At 48.7% G+C, this 19082-nt stretch overlaps 1 protein-coding gene across 1 annotated transcript in view; it reads right to left on the minus strand.

Annotated features, from left to right (window-relative positions):
- TLL2 (tolloid like 2) overlaps positions 1–12432 on the minus strand; it is a 1863287-nt gene extending 1850855 nt beyond the window's left edge. The window contains exon 1 of the mRNA XM_069240439.1: positions 12088–12432. Coding sequence (XP_069096540.1) covers positions 12088–12250 — 163 coding nt within the window. The 5' untranslated portion in view covers positions 12251–12432. The remainder of the gene's footprint in view (positions 1–12087) is intronic.
- Positions 12433–19082: the final 6650 nt, after the last annotated feature.

Consider the following 19082-nt stretch of genomic DNA (forward strand, 5'->3'; position numbering starts at 1 on the left):
ATAGAAGCAAGGCCTAACAGGTGCATGGCCAGGGGCAGAAGGCAGGATTGCAAGGGAGCCAGGTGAGATGGACACAGCAAGGAGGGCCTTTGGGAAGCAGGCTGGGCCAAGTTGTGGGGAGCATTCAAGGGGGAGGCCATAACTGGAAGGGGCAAAAGATTGGGCAACAGTAGATACTAAAGCATGCTGGTTGGTGGCCGAGACTGGGGACAGGGGGAAACAATTGTGTAAGGGCAGGGAGGAGGCACTAGGGCGGGAGAGGCAGCTCAAGAGAAAGTCAGTAGGTGGAAGGGTAGGTGACGTAGAAGGGCCTGGGGTAAGGCAGGGCAGCTGGGTATGGGTACCAAAAGAAGGAAGAAGGGGAGAGCAAGAGGCCCGTGCGGCCGGAGGGTCCAGCAGCAGGCACAAAGGGCACGTGCGGTCAGTCGGGGCGTGGAGAGTCAAGGTCAGCAGGTGGGGCTGGCAGAAAAGTGGCGAAGCCCACGGGGTGCAACATGGCCTCAGGACGTTGGTCAGAAGCAGTAGCGGGGTCTTCGGCGCCCTTCTCTACATCGCAGGAGCGGGCAAACAACACGCATTGCGGGCGCCAGGGGGGAGATGGAGGGGAGGTGTGGCGAGAAATGGCAAATGCAGTGGATGCAGAAGGAAAGTACACAATGGAGGATGATGATGTGTTGGAGCTTGATTATGATGAGGACAGTGAGGAATGGGAGGATAAACATCCGCAAAGTGGAGGTGAGCGGGGGCAATTGGGGGAACAAAAACAGCACTCAAGCGGCGTAACCCCCTCTTCAGTTGATCTTTTACAGGGTACGAAGACTGGTGCACGTAAGCAGGAAGACACACACAAAGACGATCAGAGATAACATCGAGGTCTGGGAGATGTTTCTGACACCGTTTAATGGGGTCTCGTTGGTTGTCAGGAAGAGGACACTGTTTGGCAGGTTCAGATATTCTCAGATGCAGTGGGAGCATCAGGTTTGGTCATATTCTGGGAAGGATGGTGGTGCGCGGAGGCTTGGCCAGAGCTGTGGTTGAAACAGGGTAGAAGTATTGCTTACTGGGAATTTTTACACTGCTGGTGGCACTGATAAGAGGCAAGTTGGCAGGGGTGTCGTCTTATGGCACGTTGTTTTTTGGCTGTGATCTGGCAAAGGATGACATTTTGGGGACAAGGCTGAAAGGATGGGGGAAGGAAAGTATGAGGGGGGTGCAGCAGTAACGGAAGCTATTACATTTGATTTGCTCCTGGAGCTGTTGCTCGTGCTGCCGCTTTGTTGTAAGAATGAACAGGAAGTGGCTCTTTTCTGTTTGTGCATGAAAAGAAGGCAGTTGGCGTGAAACGTGGGGAGGTGTGCCTGCAAGGGGAACATCTGGACAGCTGGCTGCGTAGATCACAGACGGATCAATGGGGTGGAGGAAAATGGGTGTGGCTGTGCCAAGGGGATGATTTTGCAGCAGGCCCGGTGGTTGTAGGGGACAGTTTTAGGACCCAGAGGATGCCTGGCTTAGGGGGTGTGTTTGTCACATGAGTGGCGAGAAACTCACAGCGTTTCAATTGTTGTCAGTTTTGCAGGTGGCATTGCGGTATATTGGGCGACATGCAGGGCATTTCGGGACTCATTCCTTCAGGTTTGAAACGGCGACTGAGGCTGCCTGGCTAGGATGGGACTGGAAGCAGATTAGGCGTATTGGAAGGTGGCATTGCAAATGCTGTGAGCAGTATGTGAGGGCCTTTTTGGTTGAATCGGAGGTGATGGGAAAGCGCGCAGGTTGCAGTGGGGAGGGGGCGGTAGGGTTTTGTATTATATCTACTGAAATTTGTTCTCTTTGCAGGTTGTGTGAGTGGCCCAGCAAGATCAAATGTGGGTCACATGGATAATTGGGCATTCCTTTATACGCTGGGCAGAAAAATACACAACTTGACAAATCTATGGACATTCGCTTGGACTGCCGAGTAGCCGTCATGAGGTTTTGTAGTAGAGGAAGAGCAGAATGAGGTGGGGCAATTTGCTTCCTTTTTGACATCAATGCTGCCAAATTGGGGTTGTCCTGATGTTTTAGTATTGCACCTAAGGGAAAATGATCTGGTGTGACTCTCTGAGCTCACCCTACTGAAACACATACAACGAGATATGGCTTTGCTTCACTAGAAAATGGCTGGGACTGGCCTGGTATGGACTGAATTTGTGCCCCAGAGAAAATGGGGAAGGGCGATGAAACATTGGGCAATTGATAGGGCCAGGAGGAAGCTCAATTAGGCAATGAAGGTTTTTGCTGGGCACACGATATAAAAGTTTTGATGCAGGAGGGAATCAAGGAGGAGGAGGCGGTGCTCTTCCAAGACGACAGAGTGCACCTGTCGGAGATGGGAAATGCATTATTACCTCATGGAAATGCGTTTTTTGCTGTTGGAATTGTGGGGAGAGAAAGTATAATCCAAAGAGTATATTTCGGTGAATTGCAGTGTTGCAGTGGGTTCGCTGGTGGGGCAGCAAAACACCCCAAGGGTTTTGCTGGGTGGCAGTAGATGGGGGAAGGGTGGAGAGTCAAATGCGGGCCTGGCCACCCTTCTGGGGGGTGGAGAAGAAGCAGGTGAAGGATGACCGAATGAGGCAGGGGATGAAAGGAGAATGTGGATAGTGGGTGAATGAAAGCAGAAGCTGGGTGAACGGTTGAAAAAGTGGGGGAATAAAGTGAGAACTGAGGGATCAAAAGGGGAGGCACTGGAAAGTTGATGAAAGGGAAGTTTAAAAAGTTATGCAAATGTTATGATACAAATAAGCAATTCTGTCCTAATAAATGGTCTTTTACATTATTCAAGAGTGTCATGATGATTATGTTGCAACAAAGGGCCCCGTGCAGAGCAGAGACACAGTCTAGTCTCTCCACGGGATCCCTCGGGAACAGGAAGAGGGATGCGGAGGACAGGGATGGTGGGGGGCGCAAGCAGGGGTGGGTTTAGGGGAGAGTATGTATAGTTAAGTGGGGAGAGGGATCGGCCTATTCTGCGCCAGCCAGTCGTGCTGTTAGGAAGTTGGCCAACCACCCACCCTACATATAAGAAACATCCGGGATAAGTTTGTTGGAAAGGGGCGGGTGGTCTTTTTTGGTTCTGGTGATGTAAGTGGGACGTGCGTTATGCCAGTTTAAGGCAGGTTGCTGTGATTGAGCAGTAGATGGCGAAGGGTGGAGAGTCAGTTGCGGGCCTGGCCACCCTTCCAGGGGGGAAGAAGAAGCAGGTGAAGGTTGACGGCGTGGGGTTGCCCGAATGAGGCAGGAGATGAAAGGAGAATGTGGATAGTGGGGAATGAAAGCAGAAGCTTGGTGAACAGAGGAAAGAGTGGGGGGATAAAGTGAGATTTGAAGGATCAAAAGGGAGGCACAGGAAAGTTGATAAAAGGGAAGTTTAACCCCTTCAATGTGGGCGTCGGCCAGTGGCCGACGCCCGCACTACCTCCCTGGTGCGGGTCACGACCAGTGGCCGACACCAGGGAGGGGGTTAATAAATCCTCGGGTGCGTCGCACCCGAGGATTTATTATTATTTTTTTTCTAACCCCGGGAGACACGGAAGCTTCCGTGTCTCCCCCCGCCCCATTGTGACATCAGCGCGCCGTTACAAAGTTGTTTTCCCCATCGGAGCAGGAAGCAGCCTTGCGGCCGCGTCCTGCTCCAATGGGGAAAACGGCCTTCCCCACGTTCGGGAAGGCCTCGTAAGAAAGGGGAGAGTCTCCCCTTTCTTACGAGGCCTTCCTGAAACTGTTTCCTGGCCCCCGATCGCAGCACAGCTGCCACAGTTTCAGGAAGGCCTCGTAAGAAAGGGGAGAGTCTCTCCTTTCTTACGAGGCCTTCTGAAAGTGTTTCCTGGCCCCCGATTGCAGCTGTGCTGCGATCGGGGGCCAGGAAACACCACTAGATGCCAGGGATTTCACTTGGGGGGGTTGGCCCACCTCAAAAAACAGGCCGACCCCCCCTCTCCCCCCCCCCGGGGGCATATATATATATATTTTTTTAAAGGTAGGTGCCCCCTGGGGGGGCACGATTACGCCCCCCCCAGGGGATTTTTTTTTTTTTTCAAAAAAAATAATAAATGGACAGGGTGTGGGCAGGGCGACCCCCTGTGGGGGCAATATTTTTTTTAGATGTTGTAGGGTTTCCCTGGGGGCCATTTTGGCCCCCAAGGAAACCATACAACAACTAAAAAAATAGATCTATATATAGATCTATATATATATATAGATAGATATATCTATGTACATGGATATATCTATAGATATATATATATATATATATATATATCTATAGATATATATATATATATATAGAGAGAGAGAGAGAGAGAGAAAGATCTATATATCAATCAATCAAAGAGATTTATAAAGCGCGCTACTCACCTGTGAGGGTCTCAAGGCGCTGGGTGGGGGAATCACTGTTCGAAAAGCCAGGTTTTGAGGCCCTTCCTGAAAAGAAGTAGGTTTTGGGTCTTGCGAAGGTGGGTTGGGAGGGCGTTCAAGGTTTTGGGTGCAAGGTAGGAGAAGGATCTGCCCCCGGTGGTGGTGTGTTTGATGCGGGGGACAGAGGCGAGAGAGAGGGCAGCTGAGCGGAGGTTTCGTGTGGGGGTGTGGAAGGTGACTCTCGTTGAGGTAGGCAGGGCCTGTGTTGTGGAGTGATTTGTGTGCGAGGATGAGGATCTTGAAGGTGATCCTTTTGTCAATGGGGAGCCAGTGGAGGGATTTGAGGTGTGGAGAGATGTGTTCGTGTCGGGGGAGGTCGAGGATGAGTTGTGCTGCTGAGTTCTGGATGCGCTGTAGTTTGCGCTTGAGTTTTAGAGTGGTGCCGGCGTAGAGGGCGTTTCCGTAATCAAGTCTGCTGCTGATGAGTGCGTGAGTGACAGTTTTTCTGGTCTCTGTGGGGATCCATTTGAATGTTTTTTTCAGTATACGGAGTGTATTGAAGCATGAGGAGGTGAGAACGTTGATTTGTTGGGTCACCGAGAGGGAGGAGTCTAGGATGATGCCGAGGTTGCGTGCGTGGTTGGCGGGGGTGGGTGCAGGGCATAGCGTGGTGGGCCACCATGAGGGGTCCCAGGTGTTTTTGTGTGGGCCAAAGAGGATTATTTTGGTTTTGCTTGAGTTGAGTTTCAGGCGGTTGGCTGTCATATATATATCACTTTTGTCAATATGTGTGTGGTTTCCCTGGGGGGAAAAGGGTCAGACTTGTCTAGTGGCAGTTTTAGTGCCATGAAGAAGCGCAGAAGGTTTATTTGCCTACTGCAAAGAACAAATCTGTATTTTATGTAAATAGCTGAGTACATTAGTAAAGTCAGCCATTACCTGCGCTATAATACCAATGAAATGTATGTGCGGGGTGGAGGGCGGCTATGGAGAGATGAAGGGCACTTTTGCTGGGTGGTAATGAGGGAATCCGAGGAGGAGGGAGTGGGAGCACCAATAATGATTGTTGGACTGGGCGCAGGAGGTGCTAAAGACTGTGACGAATGGTATGTGACAAGGTGTTTTTTGAGTGTCTTGAAAGAACGTGCTGATTGAGGGAAGAAGCACAGGTAAGGTGGCCTCTACTGTTGCACGTATCTCACACACACACCATCGATTTTGTGACTGTCTACGTAGGCTAGTGTTTTAGAGCAATAGTTTAGCCAATAGCAGAGATGGCATCTTGATGGATGACTGCTGCCTGCACTTGGGTTATAGAGGACAGCTCTGACATAGGATCAGAGACTGAGACATCAGATACTTAGACAGCAACTGAGGGATAGGACAATGGCGCAGACTCTGGGAGTGATTTTTCAGTCGGAGGAGTCCCATTCGATAACTCCTCTTCCAGTACATTATGAGGGAGGTGATGAGGACAGTCCTGTTGTCCCTTCTCAATCTGTTTGTGCAACTGGGTAATAGTGGGTTAGCCCAACCCAGAGAGCAGGTGAATGCGGCAGCAAGCAGAGAGAGAGAGAGGGTGTTCTCTTGGGAGCTCCCCAATTTAGTTCAGCCCCAAATTCCACCACCCAAATCGTATTGTGGAGACATCAAAATTATCTATGGCAAAACAAATTGGTTTTGTAAGGCAGGCACCTGTGTTTTTGGTCCTGGGTTCGGCGGCCATATAGAGAAACACACTAAACCCAAACATTTCTGGAAACTAGACATTCGGGGGAGTCCACAGAGGTGTGACTTGTGTGGATTCCCCAAAGTTTTCTTACCCAGAATACCCTGCAAAGCTGAAATGTTGAATAAAAACTATTTTTCTCTCATTTCTGTCACACAAACTACAGGAATATGCTGGGATCCACAAAATTCCTACCACCCAGTGACTCCTCATCTGTCCTGATAAAAACACTACCCCACTTGAGTGCCTACACCTAGTGCCTGCGTCAGGAATGGATCACCCCAGGGTCAACAGCTGCCTCATGTAAGGACAAACATTGACCGTTGTGTGATCTATTCCTGTCGCGGGTACCAGGCCTACCCACACAAGTGAGGTATCATTTTTATCGGGAGACTTGGGGGAACGCTGGGTGGAAGGAAATTTGTGGCTCCTCTCAGATTCCAGAACTTTCGGTCACCGAAATGTGAGGAAAACGTGTTATTTTAGCCACATTTTGAGGTTTGCAAAGGATTCTGGGTAACAGAACCTGGTCAGAGCCCCACAAGTCACCTCATCTTGGATTCCCCTGGGTTTCTAGTTTTCAAAAATGCGCTGGTTTGCTAGGTTTCCCCAGGTGCCGGCTGAGCTAGAGGCCAAAATCCACAGGTAGGCACTTTTTTCTATGAAAAAATGTGATGTGTCCACGTTGTGTTTTGGGGCATTTCCTGTCGCGGGCGCTAGGCCTACCCACACAAGTGAGGTATCATTTTTATCGGGAGACTTGGGGGAACGGTGGGTGGAAGGAAATTTGTGGCTCCTCTCCGATTCCAGAACTTTCTGTCACCGAAATGTGAGGAAAGCGTGTTTTTTTAGCCACGTTTTGAGGTTTGCAAAGGATTCTGGGTAACAGAACCTGGTCAGAGCCCCACAAGTCACCCCATCTTGGATTCCCCTAGGTCTCCAGTTTTCAAAAATGCACAGGTTTGGTAGGTTTCCCTATGTGCCGGCTGAGCTAGAGGCCAAAATCTACAGGTAGGCACTTTGAAAAAAACAGCTCTGTTTTCTGTCAAAAAATTGAATGTGTCCACGTTGTGTTTTGGGGCATTTCCTGTTGCGGGCGCTAGGCCTACCCACACAAGTGAGGTATAATTTTTATCGGGAGACTTGGGGGAACCCTGGGTGGAAGGAAATTTGTGGCTCGTCTCAGATTTCAGAACTTTCTGTCACTGAAATGTGAGGAAAACTTGTTTTTTTAGCCACGTTTTGAGGTTTGCAAAGGATTCTGGGTAACAGAACCTGGTCAGAGCCCCACAAGTCACCCCATCTTGGATTCCCCTAGGTCTCTAGTTTTAAAAAATGCACAGGTTTGGTAGGTTTCCCTATGTGTCGGCTGAGCTAGAGGCCAAAACCTACAGGTAGGCACTTTGCAAAAAACAGCTCTGTATTCTGTCAAAAAATGTGATGTGTCCACGTTGTGTTTTGGGGCATTTCCTGTCGCGGGCGCTAGGCCTACCCACACAAGTGAGGTATCATTTTTATCGGGAGACTTGGGGGAACGCTGGGTGGAAGGAAATTTGTGGCTCCTCTCAGATTCCAGAACTTTCTATCACCAAAATGAGAGGAAAGTGTGTTTTTTTAGCCACATTTTGAGGTTTGCAAAGGATTCTGGGTAACAGAACCTGGTCAGAGCCCCACAAGTCACCCCATCTTGGATTCCCCTAGGTCTCTAGTTTTCAAAAATGCATAGGGTTGGTAGGTTTCCCTAGATGCCGGCTGAGCTAGAGGCCAAAATCCACAGCTAGGCACTTTGCAAAAAACAGCTCTGTTTTCCGTCAAAAAAATGGGATGTGTCCACGTTGTGTTTTGGGGCATTTCCTGTCGCGGGCGCTAGGCCTACCCACACAAGTGAGGTATCATTTTTAATCGGGAGACTTGGGGGAACATAGAATAGCAAAACAAGTGTTATTGCCCCTTATCTTTCTCTACATTTTTCCCTTCCAAATATAAGAGAGTGTGTAAAAAAGACGTCTATTTGAGAAATGCCCTGCAATTCACATGCTAGTATGGGCACCCCGGAATTCAGAGATGTGCAAATAACCACTGATCCTCAAAACCTTATCTTGAGCCCATTTTGGAAATGCAAAGGTTTTCTTGATACCTATTTTTCACTCTTCATATTTCAGCAAATGAATTGCTGTATACCCAGTATAGAATGAAAACCAACTGCAGGGTGCAGCTCATTTATTGGCTCTGGCTACCTAGGGTTCTTGAAGATTCTACAAGCCCTTTATATCCCCGCAGCCAGAAGAGTCTAGCAGACAAAACGGCATATTGCTTTCAGAAATCTGACATCGCAGGAAAAAGTTACAGAGTAAAACATAAAGAAAAATGGCTGTTGTTTTCAGCTCAATTTCAATATTTTTTTATTTCAGCTGTTATTTTCTGTAGGAAAACCTTGTAGGATCTACACAAATGACCCATTGCTGAATTCAGAATTTTGTCTAGGTTTCAGAAATGTTTAGCTTTCCGGGATCCAGCATTGGTTTCACACCCATTCCTGTCACTAACTGGAAGGAGGCTGAAAGCACCACAAATAGTAAAAATGGGGTATGTCCCAGTAAAATGCCAAATTTGTGTTGAAAAATTTGGTTTTCTGATTCAAGTCTGCCCGTTCCTGAAAGGTGGGAAGATAGTGATTTCAGCACCAGAAACCCTTTGTTGATGGCATTTTCAGGGAAAAAAACACAAGCCTTCTTCGGCAGCCCTTTTTTCCCATTTTTTTGGAAAAAACTACATTTTCACTGTATTTTGGCTATTTTCTTGGTCTTCTCCGGGGGAAACCACAAACTCTGGCTACCATTAGAATCCCTAGGATGTTGGAAAAAAAGGACGCAAATTTGGCGTGGATAGCTTATGTGGACAAAAAGTTATGAAGGCCTAAGCGCGAACTACCCCAAATAGCCAAAAAAGGGCTCAGCACTGGGGGTGGGGGGGAAAGGCCCAGCAGCTAAGAGGTTAAAAAGTTATGCAAATTTTATGATACAAATAAGCAATCATGTCCTCATAAATGGCCTTTTACACTATTCAAGAATGTCATGATGATTAGGTCCTGATGTGACTTTCCTGATGCAGACAGCACTGCAGAGGGAGCCATAAAAAAAACAAACAATACTAACTGTACAAATCTTACAGTACTCAGTTTTACAATGCAGTAGGCAATTACTGCTTCTTATGGAGTGAGGGGTTCACTTTCACAGTAGTACATTCCACTAAAACACATATACCACATATTACGTTAGAGTGCATTTTCACGGTCAGGTACACAGAAACATGTTTTAAAGTGGGAGTGGTCGTTTAAAGCTGCCACATCCAGTCATCTGACATCATGAGGTTTTAAGTCAGAGTGAAATTGTGTGGGGGTTGGGGCATATTTGCTTATAACATGGTCTATCGCGTGCGACAATTAAAGTTACCACATAACCAAAATAGTTTATACTGACAATTTCTCTGTCTGGACTGATGCGTCTGCTAGACCCCATCTAATGTCTAACACCTTCAATTCAATTAGGCTTTTAGCCAACAAAACTTTTTGTGTGCTCTTGTGGAAAACAGTAGAAGCGAAACTGCAACCTCCGGAATGCAACGTGTAGCTAAATGCCCGCGCGTGCCACAGGCGACATGGAGACACTGTGTGCTACATATTTGACCCGGATGGTTTATCTCCATGATCATGGCACCCAGAAGCAGGAGAGAGTACCTCGCTGCCCACTTGTGCCCCAAAAACTAACATTTTGACAAAGGTCTGAGTAGGAAGTCGGGGTGACACCTCAGCCTCCTTCAAGAGCTGAGAGGAGTTGAGCTAGGAGTCCGGCACATGCTGGTGCTGAGAGGGCACACTGGTTAACAAATATGCTACTCTGTTAACAGGCTACACCAAACTCATTAAAGGCGCTGATTTGGAAAGAAATTGGCCTTAATACACCGGAGGTCTCAAATACAAGGTCGGGGAACTGCATTGGCAGTAAAGCATTTGCAGGCGGAAGATCTTAGACAAAAAAAAACTTACAGCATAAACTCTTTAAGCAATTCTTGAACAAACAAATTAAGCAGCTGTCGCGGAGTAAGAATGAAGATAAGTTCAGTCTACGTTCTCACTCATAGATGACTATTAACACTTATAAGGCCCCAGCTGCGCAGCTATACATGGCTGCATTATAAAAAATAAAGGTGCACCATGCTAGTCTAGACCTACTCCCTTCGCTGGATGCAGCTCCAAAATGGCGTAAACCCTCAAACAGTGAGAGGTGTAGGCTCTGTGCATACCCCTGGGGGACTTGCTACATATTATTTGTATATGCCCTGCACCGTTATTATGACGAAAAATATATCTTGGAAACATCTTTAACGCCAATGGCACTAGAACATGCCGGGACGCAAATCTGTTTTGTCTCAAAGGGTTGATATCTCAACACATATCATGTTTTGCAAAATACATTCTAAAAGTTGAATGCCTTCTCAAGCATACGATAAGCAACCAAGAAGGACGATCGAGATCAACATACTAACTATGCCCCTCCTGTGCTTTGAATTATACTGCTGCTCAAGAAGTTTTTTACATGAGAAACCTGCATGGTACTTTATTTTGCAACTGCCTTTTTTGTCGGCTAGACTCCTGAGTTGGTACTGCAAAAACAGCTTGTTGTGGCAGGTTCTTAACTTTGGTAGGGAGCCGAGGTGGGCCACTTCTTCTCTGCCCCAGTGATGATTTACACTGCAAGACTTGCCATTACTGGTTTTAACTGTCTTTGTTTTTTAATATACAATGTGAAGTTTGTTTTTTTAGATGTTTTAAGGCGTTCTAAACGCTAATGCCCTTTTAATTTTCTTTGCTGACTGCAATGATTTTTATTAATTTGCAATAAACTCTAAAAAAAAATACACCTGTTAACAGTTTCAGCTTCCTGTAAAACAAACTGCCAATAAGTGGCAGATGTAATCCGAGGAATATGGAAGCTGAGATGCCACCACCCTTTCCCTAGAACGCACTGGTTTCTTGAACTAGAAATCTACAAGTGTCACAAATCAGACAACGTGTGACAGGAGTATTAGTACCGTTGGCAAGAAAGTCGATGCTGCGAAGGGTCGGAAATCGTTCCATCTCAAAGTCAAACTAAAAGAACAGTTCAGCATATTTCCTTTGAGATTCCACACAACTTCGCAGACAGTGCCAGCATACCAGGGAAGTTAAAGCACCTGCAAACCAAAACATCCGCTAATCCCCTCCAATCACCAAGGCAGACTACCACGACGCCCCCCACTACTGGACCACCAACCATGAGAGACCTGCATTTCTGGTATCCAGCCCCTGCGTATCCTCGTATAACCCAGAGCCCGCCTTAACACATAAAGTAACGCACGTCGTTTTGTCCTGCACAACATAACGTCAATTGTGCAGCAAAGAAAGAACTTTTAAGAAGAGTTAAAAGTGCAAGTCCACTTTTCACATTTTTTGTTTTATCACTCGCCAGTAGTTTGCTCGTAACTACTTGCCCAACTTTTGTCAACCAAGTAAACCAACGCAAAAGAGAGAGAAAAACTGACTGCCTCAGGATCACACGGTATAAGTCAAGTGGGGCAGCCGAAATTGTAATCAAGGTCTCTCTGCAAAAGCATTCGGCCACATCTCCTCAAAAGAGTATCTGTCAAATCAGAACAAAGAAGCAGCTTTTACCTCTTCAAAAGCTGATTTCGCCTTGTGCACCCGCCACCAAAGCGACTTGACAGCGAGAGCGGATTGATGCAGAAATCAGGTTGCTCGCTGCCCGACTTTTTTTCCTTTGGAACTTGACTGGCCATGCTAATACAGAAAGCATCCCTTTCAAGAACTCCTGAGCACGGCTCAAGATACTAGTATTGAGTGTGGGGTCGTGCCACCTACCGGCTTTGCAGGGATCAGGAATGACTGTGGGGGTTGTGCCACCTACCGGCTTTGCAGGGATCCTTGTAGTCCAGGTTCTCCACTCCATCCTCCTCGAGCAGGTATTCTAAAGCCGGCTCCTGCCCCTGTCCCGGCCGCAGGGGCACAAGGACGGCAAGGAGCAGGACTGAGAGCACCCGGGCAGAGCTAGGTGGCGGAGCTCGGCTCATGGTCCAGGGCACCGGGTGAGGAGAGCAGAGTGTCCGGGCTGGTGCGGGCGCGAGCAGTGTAGGAGCCACAGCAGGCTGGGGGGTGGCGCTCTGAGAGGAATCCACGAGTAGTTCTGGACCCTGGAGCCGGAGGAGTGAAACGCGCCCTCAGAGGGAGCAGAAGGCAGAGCCCGCCCCTGGGAGCCGACCTCAGCCAATCACCTGCCGCGCCGGCCGATGCAGCAAGTGTCTGCGGCAAGCCCGTGCTGAAACACTTGTTTGTAGGGTGTAGCAGAGAGTCCTTTACAGACACCCCAAAGTCTGCATTAGCACCAGACTTATCCACTGCACCTCAGCGACTACCTTCTTAAATCCCAGCCTGGTTCAACAACCCCGCCCCTTAGAAATGCACCACTGTACTTAAGCATGCGGCCTCTTCATTAGGCGCCTCTCTAACTCGGCATATGTAATTGTATTTTTATTTATGTAGCGCTTTCTACCCTTGACGAGGCATCGAATCGCTTTTCGGCGAGTAGCATGGTACTCCAGAACCCAAAATGTTTAGTGGTGGATTATTATCGGGAAATGTGAGTTAATTTGAGCGTAGACATGTGAGTCTGTTAGTTGGATTGAATAGGTTAATACAGGGATAGAAGAGGGAAGAATTTAGAAGGGGATTTTGGGGGTGTAGTTGACCACCGGGAGGTCTCGCCCCCAGGAGGATTGGGGAAGTGGAGCAGTCTGCGACTGCTCTGGCTACGTGGGCTACATATGGGCTTTATCGTAGCCCTGGACTATATAACTGCCCATTTTGTGCCACGTGCCACCATTTTGTATGGGTGACACAGTGGCTGGTGATAGTTCTAGAGCATTTTCCCCCAGTGATAGCTTTTGAGCCTTTTGTTATAATAGCCTTTTGCTTGTTTTCCCAGTTATAGCATTGTTTATGCTTGTGGTCAGTGAGCAATCGTTGTTAGCTCACCTGGTATAGCAGCTTACTTTGTGGAATCAACATGTCTGCGGCCTACAAAGTAGAGCAAGCGGTGCAGCTGTTGCAGGAAGCAGGCCGCCTTGACCTGCTGCAGGAAGGGGTGTTGTCGTGTACATGTCCACCGCACCGAGATTCTGACAGGGTAGCATCACAGTTTTCGTCTGCTCACCCCTATGCCGTAGCTGAATATCAGGAACTGAGGTGAGTGTGTGGGGCCACTCCTGATCACGGAGCTGGGCCGTTGGGGGCAAGGCATAGTACAGGGAGCGTGGTCATTATTACCGTAGCTCCCCTTGGAGGATCTTCTCGCGGCCAAGATGTGCTGCATGCACAGCGGTGGATGGGAGACCAGCCAGTTAGTGGTTGCACCACCGGGTGGACTGCAATGGCTGAGGTACACCTCACGGAAACAGGGAGGGGGTGAGGTCAGTATGAACACACAGGTAAAGTCAAAGAAGGGACACAGGAGGGGCAGGACCAGATTTATAAGGTGAATACCAAAAAAGGGAAAAGGAGGGCAATTAGAGGCTAAACTGCACAGCTGGGAGAAGGGAGAGGATGTGGACACTCGCGCGGGAGAGCTCAGTCAGGGGGCATGGCACCATGGCCTTTTCTAGAAAGCCACAGAATGGCTGGATAGGGTACTGGCTGGGTTCATCATCACCATATTGCAGACTATATTGTGACTGGCTTACAGAGGCAGGGGGGCCTACAGGGCGCAATGGATACTGTAAGTGGGGGGCATTTATTGAAGGTGGGTGCAAGATTCACAAGGGCAAGATTCAGTGCTGGTTGCTGCACTACAGGAATGGAACGATGATGGGGAAGAAGAGAAATGTGACCTGGAGGAAGGGGAGGAGACCCTGCAGGATGGGGCAGAGACAAGTTCTTTTAGTTAAGTCACCTGGGAGAGTGTATGGCAGGCAGGGGCAAACCAGCGTGCATGGGGTGGGGTGAGGGGGCTATGGGATCTGGGTCAAGCACAGTATGGCCTCAGGAGGTGGATAGCTCAGTAGCTGGGGAGGTCTGGTGGGTCATCGACCTCAATAACAACGATCCCGTGCAGGAGGTGGAGGCGAGATTAGAGATTCAGGGGTGGGGGTGGTTCACCAGCACACAGGACCTCTTTTCTTGTTTGCAGCCCAACTTGGGAGAGCCTGGTGTGGCTTAGTGGCCCCGAGGAGAAGCAAAAGCGGGGCCCAGGGCGGCTAGCCGGATTGCGTCAGGATGGAAAGCCTCCTCAGTGTCGCGCAATGGATGGGGCAGTGCAACTGCCAACATCATGGCACCAGAGAGGCAGTGTCCTGACGAAGAAGAGTGGCAGAGAGGGTTCGGGATGGCCCCTCGGCAACAGCCGGCGGAGGACAGCAGGATATATGAAGAGGTATTGGCTCACTTTTGGGCACAGGCAGGGACCTCAAGTATGTATAGAGAGGAAGAGGCATAGCAGACAATGTTAGACTACATGGAGGAGAGTATGGGGGAAGGGGAGATTAGAGAAGAGGATGAAAAACGGGGGTGGAGATTAGGTGGTGGCGTGGTGGGGAAGGAAGGGGGGGGACATTTCATCCAAATGTCGCTAAGTCATTGTAGGTGGCAGCAGAGGCGGCTCGCGGAAGCGAAAAGGGGTGGGGCGGCAGGGCCCTTGGCATGGGGGGAGAGACAAAAAAAGAAAAAAAATTAAAAAACAAAAAAACTTACCTTTCTTGCTGCACCGCACTGATCCTCAGTCCTCAGCTGCAGGGACAGGCTCGCAGCCTGCCCTGCGTCCAATCCTAATGCTGCTTTTCATGCTGCTGGCAGCATGAATCCAGTGTTAGAATTGGATGGAGTGCCCAGACAGGGCACTCCGAGGCAGAGTGGAAGTCTCTGCCTGCTGTCTAACCCGTCAACGCAGTGCCTGGGTTGACGGATTGGAGAGAGCCTAGTGCGCATGTGTGTTTGGCCACCCCAAGACAGCTGGCCAAACATGCATGCCCACTGAGGGGGAGTGCTGTGCACTCTCCCCCGCCCATCACAGCCCGTGGCCCCACCCCTTTTAGAAGAAAACAATAATAAACGTAGTTTATTATTGTTTTCTTACAAAAGTTTTGCAGCTGCTACTGCTGGCGGGGGGCGATGCTCCTCCGCCATAGCAGAAGAGTCGCCCCAGGGGGGCAGGTGCTGCAAGGATTCCTGACAGACACTGAAACACACTGCAGCTTTTGAAGCGGCGGGTTCTAGGTCGGCCCCAACCTTGGCGCCAGGTAAGTTAGCTTTGTGTCACAGGGTAAGATGTCATAATTGGTGGTGGAGGCGAAAGAGCCTGCCGGATGCGGGGAGGCTCGCTTATGATGGGGAGTATATGTATTGGATGCAGCCATGGGGATGGAGATAAAGGTTCACCTACATAACAGGGCAGTAGAGGGCAAGCACCTGCAATCGGCAATGGGAGAAGGTACTCCAAAGGGGAAAAAAAGGGGATAACAAGGGTTTAGACCAGGAGATGGGGTGTCCACAGTGACTCAGGGGGAAAGTGTTCCAAAGAGGCAGCGGAAAGGTCCGTTGTGCTTTTCAAGTACATGGACATAATCAGGAAAGCGCAGTTAAACCATGCCGGGTACGCTTGGGTCCAATACGACAAAGAATTTCATATGGCGCTGGACCCAGAGGTGCAGTGGGGAGAAATTGATTCTGATTTATATCAGCATACGATGGGGCCTGCCAAATTTGGAAAGATTATATTCACAACCAGTGGGCTCCCCATAGTTTATGGTCCCTTTCAGGGCTGTCCCACCCGGGGTGGGGTCCACAAATAGAGGACAGTCAGGAACAAAAGGGAGTGGGCCAACCAGCTCAAGATTTGGTGGGATTTCAACAAGGGTCTCTGCACACAGGAGTATTGTAAGTTCAGACAAGAATGCACCAAGTGTTCGGGCAGACACACATTGGTCAATTGTTATGGGACAGGTAACTTGGCAGGGGGTGCAATGGTGCAAGGACAGGCGGAGTCAGCAAACTAATTGGCAGCCACATTTTCAAGGGGAGGTAGGAGGCCACAAGGCACTGGAGGGAAAAGCTCCTACTCCAATCAAACTGGAAGATTGGGCTTCTGGTTGGCCCTATATGACCCCAGGGGGGAGACAGAGTTCTTTCTGGACTGGTTCAGATGGGGGTTTTACTTGGGCTACATAGAGCTGAGGGAGCGATGCTGGGCTGGAAACCTCAAATCTTTGAGTGCTCACAAACAAGTAGTATGGAGCAAATTTGAGAAATAGGTGTGGGAAGGTCACATGGCAGACCCTTTCACTGATTGGCTAATGCAGAACCTAATAGTTTCCCCCATTGGGGTGGTGCCGAAGAAGAAGAAAGGACAGTTTTGGCTCATACAGCACCTCTCTTGGCACGAGGGCAATTCTGCCAATGATTTTATCCCAGAAGAGCAGGTGTCGGTATTGTACAATTCAGTGGGCATGGCACTTGCTCTAGTAGAGGAGGGGAGACAGGGGCACTAATGGTGAAAAGCAACATAAAGTCAGCTTTCCGTTTGCTGCCAGTACAGCCTGATGAAATCGAGCTCCCAGGAATGCAATTCAACAGATGTTGGTATGTGGACAAAGCACTCCAGATGGGATGCTACATAGTGTGTGCTCTCCCTAAATGCTTTAGTACATTCCTTCAGTGAGTCTTCACTAGACAAACAGGGCATACTCATATAACACACTACCTTGATGATTTATTTTTGGTGGGCATGTTGGGCTCAGGGCAATGCCAAAGTTTGTTGGAGAGATTCCAGATCATAATGGATGACTTAGGTGTACTGGTGGCCCCAGAGAAAACGGTGAGTCCTAGTACAGTGCTGACTTTCTTGGGTATGAAGATTAACTCAGAAGCAATGATGGTTAACCAACCAGAGGACAGGAAAGCAGTCATGACTATGTTGTTGAATGACATACTGGGCAAACACAAAGTCAGAGTTAAAGAAATACAAATGCTGTTGGGTCACTTGAACTTCCAATGCCAGGTGGTAAGGGCAGGCAGGACATTCTGTAAAAAATAAAGAAAGAAAGAAAAAACTTGCGCTTTGCGGCAGGAGTGAAGGAGGATTTGCGCTTGTGGCGTATCTTTCTAGGGTCTTTCAATGGAATTCCATTGCGTGCTTGCCAGTAACTTGGATGGGATGCTCAAATATTTTCTGATGCAGCTGAAGGCAATGGCTTTGGCATTTACTGGCAAGGCAATTGGTGCGCAGAAGAGTGGCCCCAAGAGTGCAAGTGAGGTTGGCGGAGCATTGCCTTCTTGGAGTTATTCCCCTTAGTCGTGGCAGTGTCCATAAGGGTTATCAGCTGGCACACAAGAAGGTAGTTTTCAGGGTTGAAAAGTTGGCAGTAGTCCATGTGGTCAATAGGCAGTCCGCCAGGGATACTCAGGTGCTGCATTTGCTGCTGGTGTTTGTTCTGGGTTGCCTGCACTATGACATTGCATTCAGTGCAAGACGTGCCAGGAGTGAACAATGACATTGCGGGTGCTTTGTCTCATTCATAGACGCAGAAACTGTCAAGACTCAGTTGCCTCCAGAGCTATGGCCAATAAGAGGCAAAGGATGCTTCAGTGGGTGGTGAACTCATTAGCATTCTCCATGCAAGATGCCTATGCACAGGCATGGAAGGAATTTTTGTGAGACGGGCTCATAAGCAATGAGAAAAGTGGAAGAGGGTAGAGGACGTGGTACAGTATATTCTGACATTGATGGAGAGGTGACAATCAAGAGTTATAATTTTATGGAAGTTGGCAGGGATTGCATTTATGGGTAAGTTGATGTAGGGGTATGCACCAATGGTGGGAGAACTGGGCAGAAGAATGTTAGAGGGTTGGGCCAGGGAACCGGGCAGGGCCGGCAAAGAGTCCAATATACTTAGATTTGCCTAAGAAGATTATCACTTCCCTGCCACCAATCTGCAGCTGCAGGGAAGTGACTATGCTCTTTAGCAGACTGACTTCCTAGATGTTTATCAGGGCATTTCGAGTATCGGAACAGTTGGGTAGTAGAGGTAAAAGAGGCATAGTATGGAAATAAACACACATAAGCCAAGGAGGAGTACAGATATGGCTATAAGGGTCCAAGACCAAAGGGAAGTCAGTATGGTTCCAAGCATACCCATCGGCAGTGGTATGTCCTTTGCAATGGTGATGGTTATTATGTGCCCAGTGCGCAAAGAACTCATGCTTGGTTTTCCAACACAGGGTTAGGAAGCCAGACATGGCCTTCCAACTGATGGCAATTTTTTCCCAAAGGGCTGAGGAGCTTAGGTTTAGAGGCTTCATCCTTTGGTACCCACTCATTTTGAATAGGAAAGGCCACAGAAGCGGGGAGGATGGGTTGGAGCAGAGACAATATCATGCGTGTAGGTCTGACTGCTAACAGCAACATGTGTGTACGGGGAACAAGGAGGGGCGCGGGGGAGTATCTGATTTTGTTATTTGTCTTACAGTTTTTGTGCCGGGTCTGGAATTCACCAGTCTGTCAATTTAGTTGGAGGGACATTCATTTATAAAATGGACCCAGAGGCAAGCAAGAGGAAGCAGCAATGGGAGCAATCTGGGTTTGAATCCAGGATTCTGCTGGGTGCGCTGGGAGAGAAAAGGGGGGATGCGGTGGAAGGAGTTGTTGCCATGTTTGAACAGATTTATTTTGAGAGGTTAGTGTCCAGACATATTGATAATACTTTTAGGGAAGAATTATTTAGTAATTGCAAAGGGCCTGTAACTCCTCAGAGTTCTGAAAAAGGATCTGCAGGAAATTCAGAAGCAGTGGGCTGGCTGACACTTAATATTGGACAGCCTTTGTTCCGTGGGGGTTCTTGCAGGGAGCGCAGAGACCGG

This window comes from Pleurodeles waltl, chromosome 6, assembly GCF_031143425.1.
Source record: "Pleurodeles waltl isolate 20211129_DDA chromosome 6, aPleWal1.hap1.20221129, whole genome shotgun sequence".
NCBI classification, from domain to species: Eukaryota; Metazoa; Chordata; class Amphibia; order Caudata; family Salamandridae; genus Pleurodeles; species Pleurodeles waltl.